At 42.7% G+C, this 16,297-nt stretch overlaps 1 protein-coding gene across 2 annotated transcripts in view; it reads right to left on the bottom strand.

Moving 5' to 3' along the window:
• htt (huntingtin) overlaps positions 1 to 16,297 on the bottom strand; it is a 209,063-nt gene that overhangs the window by 145,524 nt on the left and 47,242 nt on the right. For both annotated transcript variants that reach the window (XM_067982438.1, XM_067982439.1), the window contains exons 8-10: positions 15,191 to 15,369; positions 12,457 to 12,661; positions 1,098 to 1,178 (exon numbers count right to left, since the gene is read on the bottom strand). In XM_067982438.1, the coding sequence (XP_067838539.1) occupies positions 1,098 to 1,178; positions 12,457 to 12,661; positions 15,191 to 15,369 (465 nt within the window). The remainder of the gene's footprint in view (positions 1 to 1,097; positions 1,179 to 12,456; positions 12,662 to 15,190; positions 15,370 to 16,297) is intronic.

The raw sequence follows: 16,297 nt of genomic DNA, 5'->3' as shown, positions 1-16,297 counted from the left end.
GCTCTGCTAAATTACCTATCAGTTTGATATATCAGATAAAGACAATGATATTTAGAGAAGGTACATTTGCTACTTCATGTGTATATCTTCCAGACAGTCTCAAGATAAACCAACTACATATTGATCCATCAAATCAAACCACAGAAGGTTTTGTTGCCAGGCAGAGATAATTAAATAGCAGACAAGGGCAGCAAGTGCATAGGAACACGTTCACCTCCAAGTCACACACCATCCCAACTTAGGACATATATCACCATTCCTTCATCGTTGCTGGGTCGAAGTCCTGGAACTCCCTACTTAACAGTGTTGGGAGCACCTTCACCACACAGACTGCAACGGTTCAAGGTGGCGGCTCACCACCATCTCTGCAAGGGCAACTAGGGATGGGCAATAAATGCCAGCCTTGCCAGCAATGCCCACATCCCAAGAATAAATAAAAAGGAAAAAAGATTTGACCTTAAAAAGGGAGAGGTCCAGATGTTAAAGCTGAGGTGGCTCTCCCATGAGAGCACGCTGCTCACTAACCCTGTATGGTGAAATATCAACAAACATACAAGTTTAAGAACTTAAGAAATAGGAGCAGGAGTAGGCCATATGGCCCCTCAAGCCTGCTCCGCCATTCAATAAGATCATGGCTGACCTTCGACCTCAACACCACTTTCCTGTCCGATTTCCATATCTCGATTCCCTCAGAGTCCAAAAAAAAAATCTATTGATCTTAGCCTTGAATATACTCAATGACTCAGCATCCACAGCCCTCTGGGGTAGAAAATTCCAAAGATTCACAGCCCTCTGAGTGAAGAAATTCCTCCTCATCTCAGTCCTAAATGGCCCCGACCCCCTATCCTGAGATTATGCCCCCTAGTTTTTCCAGAACTTGAGCTGTATCTGAGGAGAGCATTTTCCGGCCATGGCTGGCGCTGGCGTGGTTACAGATCCGTCACTAGTGAGTGGGAGCAATTAGAGGTTGTGAATTGAGATAATCACACACTACTGACTAAGGCACTTTTACGTCTAGCACATCGATACCTACTCTACCGTCAGCTTAGCGACAGTACCGACATATAACTTTCCCTTTTACTACAAAAACAGCATACCTGGAAAAGTGGTAGTGCTGATCTCTGACCGTGTCTCCACATCATCTTCAAGTCCATCCTCTTCCCCAGAAACCATTTTACCTATTATGTTTTAGATGAACACACATCAGGTTAAAATGAAGTTCCCAAATGTAATTTTTTTTTAAAATTCCACATAAACTAACACAGGTCCGAATAATTTTTGAAGTACAGAAAGTCACCAAAAATAGATTCCAAATAAAAACTGAATGGGTAATTTCCAACTGCTGTACAAATTCAAAATATCCCTAAAGCACCCACAGATCTATACATTCAACACTCATTGTAGAAGCACACCCCTCAGAATGTTTATGCACACTCTTTAGTATAACATTTATTTAATTTCCAGTAAATTTAAGTCCCAAACACTTTTCTTCCCCAATTACACCTTTGTGAAGTGCTTTGGGATGTTTTTCTAGGTTAAAAACCCTATATAAAATATAAGTTATTGCTGTTTTCAATTGTATCTTTTTGATATATCCTTAGGACCTCCCTAATGAATTAACTATAGTCATTGTTGCTGTGTGCAAGTGTGACAGCTAACTTGTACACAACGACGTCCCAGAAACAACGTGAGAGATGAATGGGAAGTTAGTCCCTCAGCCAACACAACCAGTGTTGATTGAGGGACGAATGCTGGCCAGGATCCCAGGAGAACTCGATGCTCTTCTTCGAACAGGTGCATGGTATCTTTTACTTCCACCTGGGTAGGCAGACGAGGCCTCGGAAGGAGGCACCTCTGACAATGCAGCATCTCCTCAGCATTACATTGAAACGCCAGCCTTGATTAAATGTAAAGGTCCTGGATCAGGGCATCAAATCACAAGCTCCTTACTCTGAGGAGAGAATGCTACCACTCGGGCCAAGCTGATACCTGCTTTACTGCAACTTAATTTAAGACATGCATTTATCATGTCTCAAAAGTATTTCGCATGCAAGGAATCACTTGTTGAGAGATGCTAAATGCTGAACTATTCATTTTGTCGCATCCCCACCCAACACCCAGTTACATTTAATCTTGTAAAAGCTCAAAGGCCAAACTATAAATGAATACACAAGTTAAAATCAATATGGCAGCAAGTCAAACTGCACTGCAGAATCAGCCTTACTATTAAACACTCAAAGACATAGTGCACAGCTGAGCATCACAATCTACTCAGCTGGAAAGAGTGTGCCCGGTGACAGCAGTTCCCTGCTCATAACAGTGTGCAGTCGTTTATCACAGCACTGTCATGTAATACATTTCAGCAATATGCTAAATTTAACAGTTGCTGCAGCTTCTGAACTTAGAGCTTTTTAAATGTATAAAAGTGGTAGCCATGTTGCCAAAACACATGGTACACCACGCAGTGTGTCTCGGCACACAGGGCAGACTGCAGGTATGTAATTCCTCATATGGCAAACTTCCAGGAAGTAGTGCAGTGAGAGAGTGGGGAAAAAAAATTATATAGCACTTTATCACATCTCAGAAACATCCTCAAGTACTTCCAATATTACTTATGAAGTGCAGTCACTGAAAGAAAAAAAATTCTATTTACAAAGTGTCGTTACATCTGAAACATTTTTTAAAAATTTGTTCTCAGGATGCGAGCAATGCTGGTGAAACCGCATTTACTGCTCGTCACTAGTTGTCCTGAAAAAGGTAGTGGTGATTAGCCTTTTCATGTGAGCAATGACCTATGGGCAACAGGGACTCCTGGAACTCAAGCCCACAAGTCTTGTGTTTGGAATTAGTCACTTTCGATACACCAGTCCACACTGAACATATGGTGACATAATCATCAAAGTTATAACTACTGATGGGTGTGGGCTATTAATGCAAACATGAAGTGTACACATGATGATTTTTCCTAACTCCAGAATGAGGGGAAACGCATGTTTACTTTAAGCTGGTGCATTTCTCGTTATCAAATTTATCTCGCACCCAGTTGCTTTCAATAACCCAAAGCAGCGTTGTCACCAGGATACTGGTACCAATACACTACGAGAAAAATCACATTTAAATCAATGGGCTTTAATACAGTATGGTACACTCTGATAATCCGAATTCGTACTGCAAATTGGTACGACCAGTAACAGACCTGTAACCACAGTACTGATGCAGCTCAAACAACTCAGACACAAACCAAATCTGAAAGGGCAAAAATCCATAATCGTACTTGTGGGCATTTTTCCACAGTTAAAAAGTATGAAAATTTCAGGCACCACTAGGCATGCTTTACTGAAATCCTAGTGACAGCAATGCACAGTATTTTACACATTTGGAAGATGGCCAAAGAATACAAGGAAGAATGACACGACTAGGAATTCACAGTTCAATAAGAGATATTGTAAGGGTTATGGATAGTCACCTTTTGGCTTCCTGAGAAGAACAGGACTGCCTGGAGAACCTCCTCCAGCTGCAAGCAACAGAAGAGAAGAAGAGGAGACAAGAAATATAGTGCCATAGAGACAGCCTGCTAGCCATACTTATCTCAAAAGGTAATCAACACGGAACATATTTAAAAGAAAATTCAGACAGAAACCACTTTCTTTTAAATTACCACTGTGCATTCAGAACAGTAATGCTGCTAACAAATTCTGATTTACAGGTGCTTGACAGTTAAATCTCAAAAGGGATTATAAGTTCCCCCATTAGGTCACTCAACCTATTCACAGCCAAGGCAAGTCATCTGACAGAGTGCGGCAGCCTGCGAATTCCTATTCTTAACGTACATGGCAATTTGCTGTCGCGGTACTGCCATTTCACAAAAAATAAAAGTCCCGGAGGCAGTGAAATCCTGAGCAGTGATTAATCTCCTGCAGGACACCAGACGACAAATGAAGAATGGTCAAAATAAACAAAAAACACTAAGTACAATACTGACACACTCATTTTGTGACTGTGCTGAAGCTAGAATTACCTTGGATTCCTCCTAATCATGTGTGGACACATTAAAAGCCTACAAAACTAGAGGGGATGGTCCGACTACACAAATCGTTTGAGCAACTGCCTTCTTGCCAAAAGATCGCAAGTTCCAGTTCCAAGACTGCCCGTCACTAATGTGATCCATAGCATCAGGAGATATGAGGGAAGACTGGGGGAATATGAGCTCTTCAACCTTGAAAGGAGGTCACGGAGAAGGCACCTTGTTGAGGTATATAATGATACTTTTTCTTAAAAAAAATCTGGAACATTACTTCAAATTAAACCACGAAAGTACAACAAGGGTGCGCAGGTACAAACTGGGGGTGGTGGGGGAAGGCAAATTTATGGCAGCTGTCAGAGAAGTCTTCAGACAAAAGGAATGATCAACACATAGAATGGACTCCTGGGGTAGGGCAGTGGAGCCATAAATGCCAGGAAATGTTTAAAGAGCAGCTAGATGCTGCAAGCATGGGACAGGATGGCCTACCTTTTCCCTCTCTCTCTCTCTCTCTTGCGTACGTACCGCTCTGTAATAATCCTAATTCGTACTTGAAATTGATGCCAGCAGCGATAGACCTCTAACCCATAGTACTGACACAGCTCAAAAAAGCTCTCTTCAGACACAAACCAAGTCTGAAAGGGCAAAATCTGTAATCGTACTTCTGGGCATTTTTCCACAGTTCAAGTATGAAAATTTCACCCACCATTACACGTTGCTGAAATCCTAGTGACAGCAATGCACGGTATTTTACACACGTGAGATGGCCAGAATTGTCCATTCTGATTCATACCCACCAGATGGAGCACCGTGTAAGAGCAAAGCATTCTCTCTTGGGCAGGGGGCTGGAGGGGCGTGCGGGTGGAGAGAAATTAGACAGCGCCAGTCTTAACTTTCTAGAACAGCACCTGCAGATGTCTGAGGCGTCGCTGACAGTGGTTCCTCGCCTAAACTGTACCCAACCTCGACCACTAGATGGTAGCAAACAGCCTACAAACAAGTGAAAACAGCACATAACACGGGATTTGAAAAGTAATGATCACGGCGAGGCAAGACCAGAGAGAAGGACAATTCAATGTGAAGTACACCGCCATCCAAAAGAGTGAGCACAGGTTTGGTTTGGAAATGTAAACAAGTACGTCAATGGCCACTTGTTCAACCATTTCCCCGCCGCCTGAGTGCATTATCCCCATAGGGTGAAGCGCGTCTCCTAGGAGAAACATAGAACTCGAAATTCTTCTTAAAACAACAGTTTGCCTTTACTTAAAGACCTAACAAAACTTTATTCTCAGTAATCTCGCATCTCGTTCCTACAATCTCATTAATGAGTTATTATTGACAAGAGAAAAAGTTGCACTCTCCAGTTCTGCTTTTATTAGAAGAGGAATTTCAGGCCCCCAGTATGTCTACAGGTAGCTCAATGATAAGTGAATTTTTTTTTAAGTAAACCTTTACTGAACAAGATGTTCCACTGGTTAGCAGAAAGCTCAGTAGCAAAGGTACATGCAAAGGCGTAGCCTGCAGAGTAAGCAAAGCTTCATTCTTTCCCAACCCCTGTGGGCGAAGTTAGCATGTCGTTCTGGCTAATAAAACGGCGCACTCTTTATTCAGGGCATGAGGGTAATGTAGGCCATGCCTCTGTCAACTGTGCCCCCATTCATATTACAGCACCGCTGTCAACAGGCGCTACTGTTATGGCCAGCGATAGACACATGGATGGGCGCCACCTCTGGGTCCAGTGTCTGAAGAGTATCTAAAGTGGGGACGAACCTCTTAAAGTGAGGTTATATCCATGCAGCTCATTTGGAGCGTCCTTTCAGGAAGCATAGCATAATCAGTACTTGACAGAGAGCAAGAGTGCGCGAAGAGCAGAAGACCCTGTCCCCTGCTTCTCAGATGCCTTCCTAGAGGTTTTCATTGAGGGGGTAAGGGCAAACAGGGAGGTCCTCTTGCCCACCAAAAATAGGACGACCCCAGGACTGGAAGAAGGTTGCAGATAGGGTCATTATGCCCGTAAGCAGGCTGAGTAGCCAAGCTGCCCTGTACAGGATGACAGTGCAGATCTTGCAGTGCTGTCCCATGTGGGCCTTCCACAGCTACCACAGGAAGATCCACTGGCAGAAAATAAAAGCTGCCGTCTAAACTTTTAAACAGCAACATGCGAACACTTGTTTCCCTGGTGCGCTGGCACTTTGAAATCCACCCTGCCATGTAACCGTGGGCCAAATCCCAGAGCACCAAGAGTCCCAGCACACTGCAGAAGCAGATTTGCAATATAAACGAGGTCATAAGTTTTCACACTCTGACCAGAGTCACTTTCTTCCTTTTCCCCCTAGCCTGCATTCATAGCTACTTTCCTCATTACTAATACGGGTAGGTTAGTGTGATGGTTATGTTACTGGACTAGTAATCCAGGGATCGTGAGTTCAAATCCCACTGTAGCAGTTTGAGAATTTGAATTCGGATTTTTTTTTTAAAAATCTGGAAATAAAAAAACCAATATAAGTAAAAGTGACCATGAAGCTGTCGGATTGTCCTAGAAACCCAACTGGTTCACTAACATCTTTTAGGGAAGGAAACCTGTCCTTACCCTGTCTGGCCCATCCAACATAGTTGACTTCAAACGGCCCTCTGAAGTGGCTGATTAAGCCTCTCAATTGAATCAAAACTACTACTCGGGGGGGAGCAACTGGGGATGGGCAATAAATGCCAGCATTCCAAGAATGAATTTTTAAAAAATCAAATTCAAGACCTTATGGTAATTTCTTGACAAATCTGGAAAAAAGCTTTCTGAAGTTACATTCAGAGATTAAAGAAACTCTCCAAAATGTACAGCAGCCATTCCAATTACTGTATTTATGAGAAAGATTTTTTGCGATAAGCCGGTTTAAAAAAAATGATTGAAAGGCATCCTGCTGTTAACAGCACACTAATAGCAAGTCACAGTAATGCCGATGTACATTGGATGCCACTGCCTGTACAGGAATGCACTGGTTGTTGAAAGGTGAGACACCAGCTTCCGTAGGAGTTTCAGGTATTTCTCCTACCAGTTCCACTGTACCGTGGACAATGTTTTTTTGAAAAAGTCTCCTGCGGAGGTGGTGATGTTTCTTTTAAAATAAGGAATGGTGCATTATACACACAATGTATTATTCTGTTGCCGAGATGTAACCTGGCATGTTCCTTTAGGGTCACAGAGTCTCATTGCTGTAATAAGCACACCCAAAGATAGTTTAGAAGCTAACTGGTGATTGACCCAATGTACCTAACAGAGAATAACTGTTGGGGAAATTTGTCCCTACATTGGCAACTGTTGGTGAATCACCAGGAAAAGCGAGCAGGAAATCACTGTCTGTCCTTCTCCTTCTTTTGATCCTTTCATTCAAATTTGTATATGTGACAAAATTAAACATGAATATATATATATATATATATATATATATATATATATTATAAGATATTAGACATATGTCTGTCATTAAATGTCTGCATTCTGTATGTGATTGGTCCTTGCTAACCATGTGAGCCTCACTATTTTTAAGTCACAAGGCTATCTAGTACCAACAGAATGCCAGAATCATAAGCAAATGGTCATAACCCCACACTTAGCAGCAATAATGCAGAATCCATGCGCCTCACTTCCCATCTCCTGGACACTGAAGACTCGTACACTCAATGATTATGTTAATTGTTTCACATCAACATTTAGTCAGCAGGGCTGTGATTTCGCTAGGGCTGGCACAGATACTGTTCAGTCATTTTGATTCAGGTCTATTTTTCATTTCCATCAAGTCTTGCAAAATTCTGACGGTCCAGTTCAAACCCATTAAGGTAGAAGTAAAAAGCATGCAATCCCATTTTTTTTCATTTCAAATGAGAAAAATCTTTGCAATGAGGAATTGCTTCAATTCAGCAAATTGCAAATGTCCAATGTCCACAAAAATCACAAATCGCTTACTGTCCATAACAAACTGCACTTAGCAAGCAGAGAGGGAAGCCCTGCCAAGAATTACGTGCATTACTTCACTGCAGACTCCTGAGCACGCAATAAAATGACAAGAGGTTTCATCAGCAGAACTTCAAATGCTTACTCAAAAGCAAAATACTGCAGATGCTGGAAATCTGAAATAAACACAGAAAATGCTGGAAATACACCGTAAGTCACGCAGCGTCTTTGGAGAAAGAAACAGAGGTTAACTCTATTTCCAGCATTTTCTGTTCAAATGCTTACTCTTAGCCTGGTCACTTCGACCTACTTTCTGGTATGACTCACACGCTGCTCCCTTTCAGTGTTAGTTGCAGCAACGCGGGTAAGGTCTCATGTTTACACAGAATGAAGCACCACACCTCTCAAAATATTCGATAACATTTTATCAGTGCCTTGCACAAAAACCTGCACCGAACTAACAAACAAAGGAGCATAGGGAAGATGAGAAGAATTTTTTTTTAAACGCAGTGAGATATGACGATCTAGAATGCACTGCCTGAAAGGGTGGTGGAAGCAGATTCAGTAGTAACTTTCAAAAGGGAATTGCATAAATATTTGAAGGGGAGAAAATTTACAGGGCTATGGGGAAAGTGCAAGGAAGTGGGACTAATTGAATAGCTCTTTCAAAGAACCAGCACAGGCAAAATGGGCTGAACAGCCTCCTTCTGTGCTCTAAGATTCTATAAATTGTATAACTGAGGACTGCTAACGTTGTACCGTTGTTCAAAAAGGGATAGACCGAGTAATTACAGGCCAGGCAGCCTAACCTCAGCGGTGGGCAAATCACTGGAAAAAATTCTGAGGGACAGTATTAATCATCATTTAGAAAGGCACAGATTAATCAAGGACAGTCAGCATAGATTTGTTAAGGGAAGGTCGTGTCTGACTAACTTGATTGAATTTTTTGAGGAGATAACCAGGAGGGTCGATGAGGCTAGCGCGCTTGATGTAGTCTACATGGATTTTAGCAAGGCTTTTGACAAGCTCCCGCATGTCAGACTGGTCAGAAAAGTAAAAAGCCTATTGGATCCAAGGGAAAGGGCAAGTTGGATCCAAAATTGGCTCAGTGACAGGAAGCAAAGGTTAATGGTCAACGGGTGTTTTTATGACTGGAAGGCTGTTTCCAGTGGGGTTCTGCTGGGTTCAGTACTAGGTCCCTTGCTTTTTGTGGTACATATCAATGATTTAGACTTATATATGGGGGGGTGATTAAGGAGTTTGCAGATGATACAAAAATTGGTGAATAGTGAGGAAGAAAGCTGTAGACTGCAGGAAGATATCAATGGACTAGTCAGCTGGGCAGAAAATTGGCAAATAGAATTCAATCCAGAGAAGTGTGAGGTAATACATTTGGAGAGGGCAAACAAGGCAAGGGAATACACAATAAATGGGAGGATAGTGAGAAGTGTAGAGGAACAGAGGGACCTTGGAGTGCATGTCCACAGATCCCTGAAGGTGGCAGGACAGGTAGATAAGGTGGTTAAGAAGGTATATGGGATACTTTCCTTTATTAGCCGAGGCACAGAATATAAGAGCAGGGAGGTTATGCTAGAACTGTATAAATCACTAGTTAGGCCACAGCTAGAGTACTGTGTACAGTTCTGGTCACCACATTACAGGAAAGATATGATTGTACTAGAGAGGATACAGAGGAGATTTATGAGGATGTTGCCATGACTGGAGAATTTTAGCTATGAGGAAAGATTGGATAGGCTGGGGTTGTTTTCTTTGGAAGAGGAGGCTGAGGGGTGATTTAATTAGGTGTCTAAAAATGAGGGGTCTAGATAGAGTGGATAGGAAGGACATATTTCCCTTAGCAGAGAGGTCAATAACCAGGAGGCATAGATTTAAAGTAACTGATAGAAGGATTAGAAGGAAATTGAGGAGAAACTTTTTCACCCAGTAGATGGTGGGGGTCTGTAACACACCACCTGAAAGGGTAGGAGAGGCAGAAACCCTCATCGCATTTAAAAAGTACTTGGATATGCACCTGAAGGGCCGTAATCTACAAGGCTACGGACCAAGAGCTGGAAAGTGGGATTAGGCTGGATAGCTCTTTTTCAGCTGGCATAGACACGATGGACTGAATGGCCTCCTTCTGTGCTGTAAATTTCTATGATTAGCAGTAATGGTAAATTTCAGATTCATAACAGAATATTTAACCCTCAGACAGGGATAATATTTAACCCTCAGACTGCCAGGGATAGTCCCTCTCCCTTGGCCAACAGGTATTGTCAGTTTTTAGCTCAACACAAAGAATTAGACATTAGAAATATCTTACTGTATTAATGCTGAACAACACCAAAAAAAATTGAAAATTGTGCTTGTCCCATCATACCCTCAGGACCTGAATAGTTTGATTAGCCAGCTTCAGTCTGTTGGAAGCGGCATAACACTGAACTGAAAATGAGGAGGCTTAACCTATTATGGTTTAATCAGACACTGCCTATAGCGGGAAAATCGAGTTAACACCAATGCGCCCGCTATAAGCAGTGGGGACGGTATCCACAATTAACAATTGACTGAGTCTATCTAAAGTAACTCAACTGGTTTGAGCTTGGACCTACAGGATAGGGATTTTTCTGAACAGCATGGTGAAATCTTCAATTCGGGAATATCCTGTGCAGCAACAGTATCCACGCTTTCAGCCTTTGTAGACCAGTTAGGTCTGTACCATGGGAGTCTCCCAGGTCACATAATACGCTTAAATGCATGTTTCCATTAATTTGCATACATCTCAAGCAGCTGATACTAACAAATGCAAGTGGCTCCGATTTAGGTTCTGCCCACCAATGATGCAACTGAGAACAGCCCTTTCCAAACCTCCAGGCCCACTAAATTCAATCGCGACAAAGCTGTGAGTGAGAAACATAAGCACCAGTGGAAAGCGAGTCACTCGGGGCTTCGTGGGTCAGATTGCCAGGGTTTGCAAGTTGCATGCGACCCATGGGCCATAGTTGGGAAACCTCTGTTGTACCAGCGGCGGATCATTTCAGGACTTAGCGCCGTTCTCTTTTGGCCAGACGTCCTTCAGGAGGTGCAAGAGGAGGGTTAATTAAATACAGAACTGCATGCCAAGCAAACGCCTCAAGCACTCCAAACACACAGGTCACGCAAGGATAGGTTCGTATAGATTAAACAGAATAAGCTCATTGGCATCACGTAGAATTGTATAGGTATTATGCTGGAATGACTGGAATTAAGTTAGGTTAAAACACACTTTGGACACAGACACTCAGCCAAGCGGGTGTGTGTGTGAATGTAATGTTGATTATTGGTGACGCCAGAATGTCTGGAAGACACTGGGGAACTGTAGATAGAGAATAAGTCCCTTTTGCAATAAAGATCGGAAGAGATAAGGGATTAAAGGTTACGGAGAATCATAATGAGCACTTATGCATGGAGAAACATCCAGAGTGTAATAAACCTAAAAGACATGAATTGATGTGCGGACTGAATGATAGCAGCTGACAACCACTAAACAAACGGACATATCAGCAGCATGTACACAGAAGATAATGCCGTACTGGATCCAGTAGTCAACAATACAGGTTGGCTAGAGCAGAGAAAGTGAAGGGGAGGTGCTCAAAATTATGAAGGGTTCTGATAGAGTAATTAAGAAACTGTTTCCACTGGCAGACAGGTTGGTAACCAGAGGATACAGATTTAAGTTAATTGAAAAAAGAACCAGAGGCAAGATGAGAAGAATTTTTTTTTAAAATGCAGCGAGTTGTTATGATCTGGAATGCACTGCCTGAATGGGTGCTGGAAGCAGATTCAATAATAACTTTCAAAAGGGAATTGGATAAATACTTGAAGGGGAAAAAATTGCAGTCCTATGGGGAAAGAGTAGGGGATATGGGACTAATGGATAGCTCTTCCAAAGAACTGTCAGAGGCACGGTGGGCCAAATGGCCTCCTTCTGTGCTGTATCATTCTATACTATGAAGTACAGGCTACACTGTTGTACTTTAGGAACACTATTATCTGACTCTGGAAAGAAACCAGCTCACCAGCCTTGGACTTCTATGTCTGAGTATATTTGACATCAATTGCATGGACAATGCATGTAATGGGTTGCATCAGTGAATTTATTGATAAAAGTTATTGATCAGACTTCCTGATATTTCCTGATCCTTAAATCCGCATTGATGCAAAAGGATAGTGAGCATCCTAAAAACCTAACTGCCAGTTGCTAATGAATTTATCTTCACTGATCTTTATTTTACGATAACATTCACTCTGGGAACATAGGAACAGAAGTAGGCCATTCAGCCCCTCGAGCCTGTTTCACCATTCAATTAGATCATGGCTGAGCTGTATCATAACTCCCATCTACCCGCCTTGGTTATCAGCTGCTGCTTAGGATCGTCACTCTGGGTTTAGTTGCATTTCATATGAATAAAAACAGAGCAGTTCCACAAATATCACTAACTGGCCGACTTGCCTATCAGCTCCACAATGCTGCCGCTGCGAACTCTGTTCGAGGTTTCATCTCGAGCAATGCTGACTCTGGTAATGCTGCCAGCAGTTGTCAGGGCCCGCAGCAACTCAGGAGGAGGGGTACGGAACAGCTGCTGCAGCACCTCCAAGGCCGCCGTCACCACATTGTGGTCCCGGTGCTGGGTGTAGTGTAGTGTCAATTCGTAAGCCTGTGCAAAAGGAAGGAAGAGTCTCAGTGCTTGACATCTGGTCACTCTGCTGGCGAGAACAATGAAACCCTTCAAGGAAAACATTTCTTTCATAATATTACTAGTGAAAACAGAACACGCTGGAGATATATATTGGCTAATGCTGCATGACTGACCCTTCATCAAAACAAAATTTACCTCTACTCAGTATCGCCATTTTCCTTTCCTGCAAGTCAGTTTTTGCTGCTTTTTTTAAAAAAACTGGATTGTAAATTCAAATATAAAACTGAGGGAGTGCTGCACTGTCGGAGATGCCGTCTTTCGGATGAGACGTTAGACAGAGGTCCTGTCTGCCCCCTCGGTGGGCATGAGAGCACCCATGGCCACCATTTGAAGACGAGCAGGGGAGTTCTCCCCGGTGTCTTGGCCAATATTTATCCCTCAGCCAACATCACTAAAGCAGACTATCTGGTCATTGCTGTTTGTGGGACCTTGCTGTGCGCAAATTGGCTGCCGCATTTCCTACATTATAACAGCGACTACACTGCAAAAGTACTTCATTGGCTGTAAAGCGCTTTGGGACATCCTGAGGTCATGAAAGGCACTATATAAATGCAAGCTCTTATAAAAATATGAATATATGTATCTGGAGCAAAAGCTAAACTTGCAACTTGTGTAGTCATATGTGGGCAAAGGTAGCAGCTAATTTGCACACAGCAAGCTTTAGGGACAAATGTTGGCCAGGATACCGGGAGAGCTTCCCTATTTATCTTTCAATGATACCCTGGCATCTTTTATGTCCACCTGAAACAGGTTTAACGTCTCATCCAAAAGTCGACACCTCTGGCAACACAGCACTACTTCAGTACCTCAGCGAAGCGTCAGCCTGGATTACGTGCTCACATCCTAAAACGGGGCTCGACCCCAGAACTTTCTGACTGAGAGGCAAGAGTGCTCCCAACTGAGCCAAGTGGAGACCCTTGACAGAGGTAGAGGAACCAGCCCCCACCACGGCCAACATATTCAATTCTGTGCAATCGCCGAGGAAGCGGTTGACATCTAAGCCGGACGTCGCGATCAAACCTTTCACTGAACAGAAGGGACAATTTTGTGGATGAATCCGCTGTTGGCAGGAAGCAAATCACCATTTTGCAAACTGACTGAACTATTGTGTAGTGTAGTTTGTGCGGTGAACAAGTTTTGATCACAAGCATGTCAATGGTTGATTTGATGTTTTACAGTGCTTTTCAGTGTTCCTGTAATATTTTGTTGCATTTTATTGAAATTGCTTAATTGGAACTACTGGACAATTTGAAGTTTTCTTTCCCCCCCCGCAAAAAAACTTTGAACTACATGGAGTAGACTGTACTCATGAAAACGTTATATGTTTGTAAGGGGGAGGTGAGGATAAATTCACGCAGCGAGTTATGATGATCTGGAATGCACTGCCTGAAAGGGTGGTGGAAGCAGATTCGATTGCAACTTTCAAAAGGGGAATTGGATAAATACTTGAAAAGGGAAAGCTAAGTAAGTACATGAGGGAGAACGGGATAGAAGGATATATCGATACGGTGAGATGAAGTAAGGTCTTTATGCATTTCCACAGAGGCTCACATGGAGCATAAGACACCGGTATAGACCCGAAGGGCTGAACGGCCTGTTTCTGTGCTGAGAAATTCTATGTGAAAAGAAAAAATTTACAGGGCTATGGGGAAAGAGGTGAGTGGCACTAATTGGATAGCTCTTTCAAAGAGCCAGCACAGGCACGATGGGCCGAATGGCCTCCTTCTGTGCTGTAAGATTCTATTATTCTACGTTAGTGTTTACAGACAAGACAGTTGCACCCTCTCCTCCCTGCTCAGACAGCACATACTTAATAATAGATAAAAAATATATGCAATACAAATATTGCTAATGGCACAGAGGGGTAAATCACGAAATTTCAGAGGATCTTTACTTGATTCAGATGAAATGGATCAGTGCGTTTTATACCCAGTAGCAGAATTAAATTTGAGATATCAATTCTGCTCTCACTTTATCTATTATAGAATGTACAGTGCAGAAACAGGCCATTCAGCACGACAGGTCCATACCAGTGTTTATGCTCCACACGAGCCATCTCCCTCCCTACTTCATCTAACCCTATCAGCATATCCCTCCATTCCTTTCTCCCTCGTGTTTTTATCTAGCTTCCCCTTAAAAACAGCTATGCTAGTCGCCTCATATACTCCATGTGGTAGCGAGTACCACATTCAACCACTTTCTGAGTAAAGAAGTTTCTCCTGAATTTCCTATTGGATTTATTACTGACTATTTTATATTTATAGCCGCTAGTTCTGAACTCCCCTACAAGTGGAAACATTTTCTCTACATCGTCCCTATCAAACCCTTTCATAATCTTAAAGACTGCTTGATAGAAGCACCCCTCAGTCTTCTCTTTTCTGGAAAAAAGAGCCCCAGCCCGTTCAATCTAAATGGAGAAAGCAAGCTTGCATCCACTTCACAGTCCACTTTTGTTCCGTCAAGATTTGTTTGATCTGAACACACTACCTGCACGAGCTGCTCCAAGGAAGGGGAGATTTCAGCCTCCTTCCGGGTCACACCGAAGCTGCCTCGTAGACTAGTGTCCTTCACTTGTTGCCGCAGTAAAGGCATCAAGTACCGCAGGGTGAGCATTACTCCCAGAATAAGTGGAGTGGGTCGATCTTCTTCCACAGGGACCAAAAAGCCTGCAGCACAAAAAGAGGAACCATTACATTTTTTTTTCCGTCAAGTAAAATCATGTGGTAAAACCCACTCTCATTTACTGTAGCTAAGCGTGCACGAAATTATGACAACTGGTTTGCACTGCTTTCATGGTGTGGCAAGACAAAATTCGACACATTAATCATATCAGCCCTTTACAATATAGCAGTCAATTTAACAAATTCAAACTGAGCCAAGTTGGTTTAAAAACTGTACAATTTTTGTTTTAAATGTCGAGTTTCTTGGATCTTATGCTACGGCGAGCTAAGGTTATAATTCAGTGATTCTTAGGGAAGATTAACACATTTATATTAATATGTTAAAAATTATCCATCTGCACACACTTCTGGTCAACTTTTTCTGTTAGAAAATCCTATGTCCATATTTATTTACACTGACTATGTAAACTTGTCGCACTGTAATTACAACCTCCTCCCAGTGGGGGCACTGCAGTCGGCTGTTAACTTCTAAATGTACGACACACTGCTTCACATCAGATTTTCACATCGGGGGGAAACTCTCCAGTGGCTGGAGTCATACCGAGCACAAAGGAAGATGGTAGTGGTTGTTGGAGGCTAATCATCTCAGCCACAGGACATTGCTGCAGGAGTTCCTCAGGGCAGTGTCCGAGGCCCAACCATCTTCAGCTGCTTCATCAATGACCTTCCCTCCATCATAAAGGTCAGAAATGGGAATGTTCACTGATGATTGCACAGTCTCCAGTTCCATTCGTAACCCCTCAGATAACGAAGCAGTCCGTGCCCGCATGCAGCAAGACCTGGACAACATCCAGGCTTGGGCTCATAAGTGGCAAGTAACATTCGTGCCAGACAAGTGCCAGGCAATGACCATCTCTAACAAGAGAGTCTAACCACCTCCCCTTGACATTCAACAGCATTACCATCGCCATAT

The sequence above is a fragment of the Heptranchias perlo genome, chromosome 4 (genome assembly GCF_035084215.1).
Source record: "Heptranchias perlo isolate sHepPer1 chromosome 4, sHepPer1.hap1, whole genome shotgun sequence".
NCBI classification, from domain to species: Eukaryota; Metazoa; Chordata; class Chondrichthyes; order Hexanchiformes; family Hexanchidae; genus Heptranchias; species Heptranchias perlo.
This window is presented reverse-complemented; position numbering and strand designations above follow the sequence as displayed.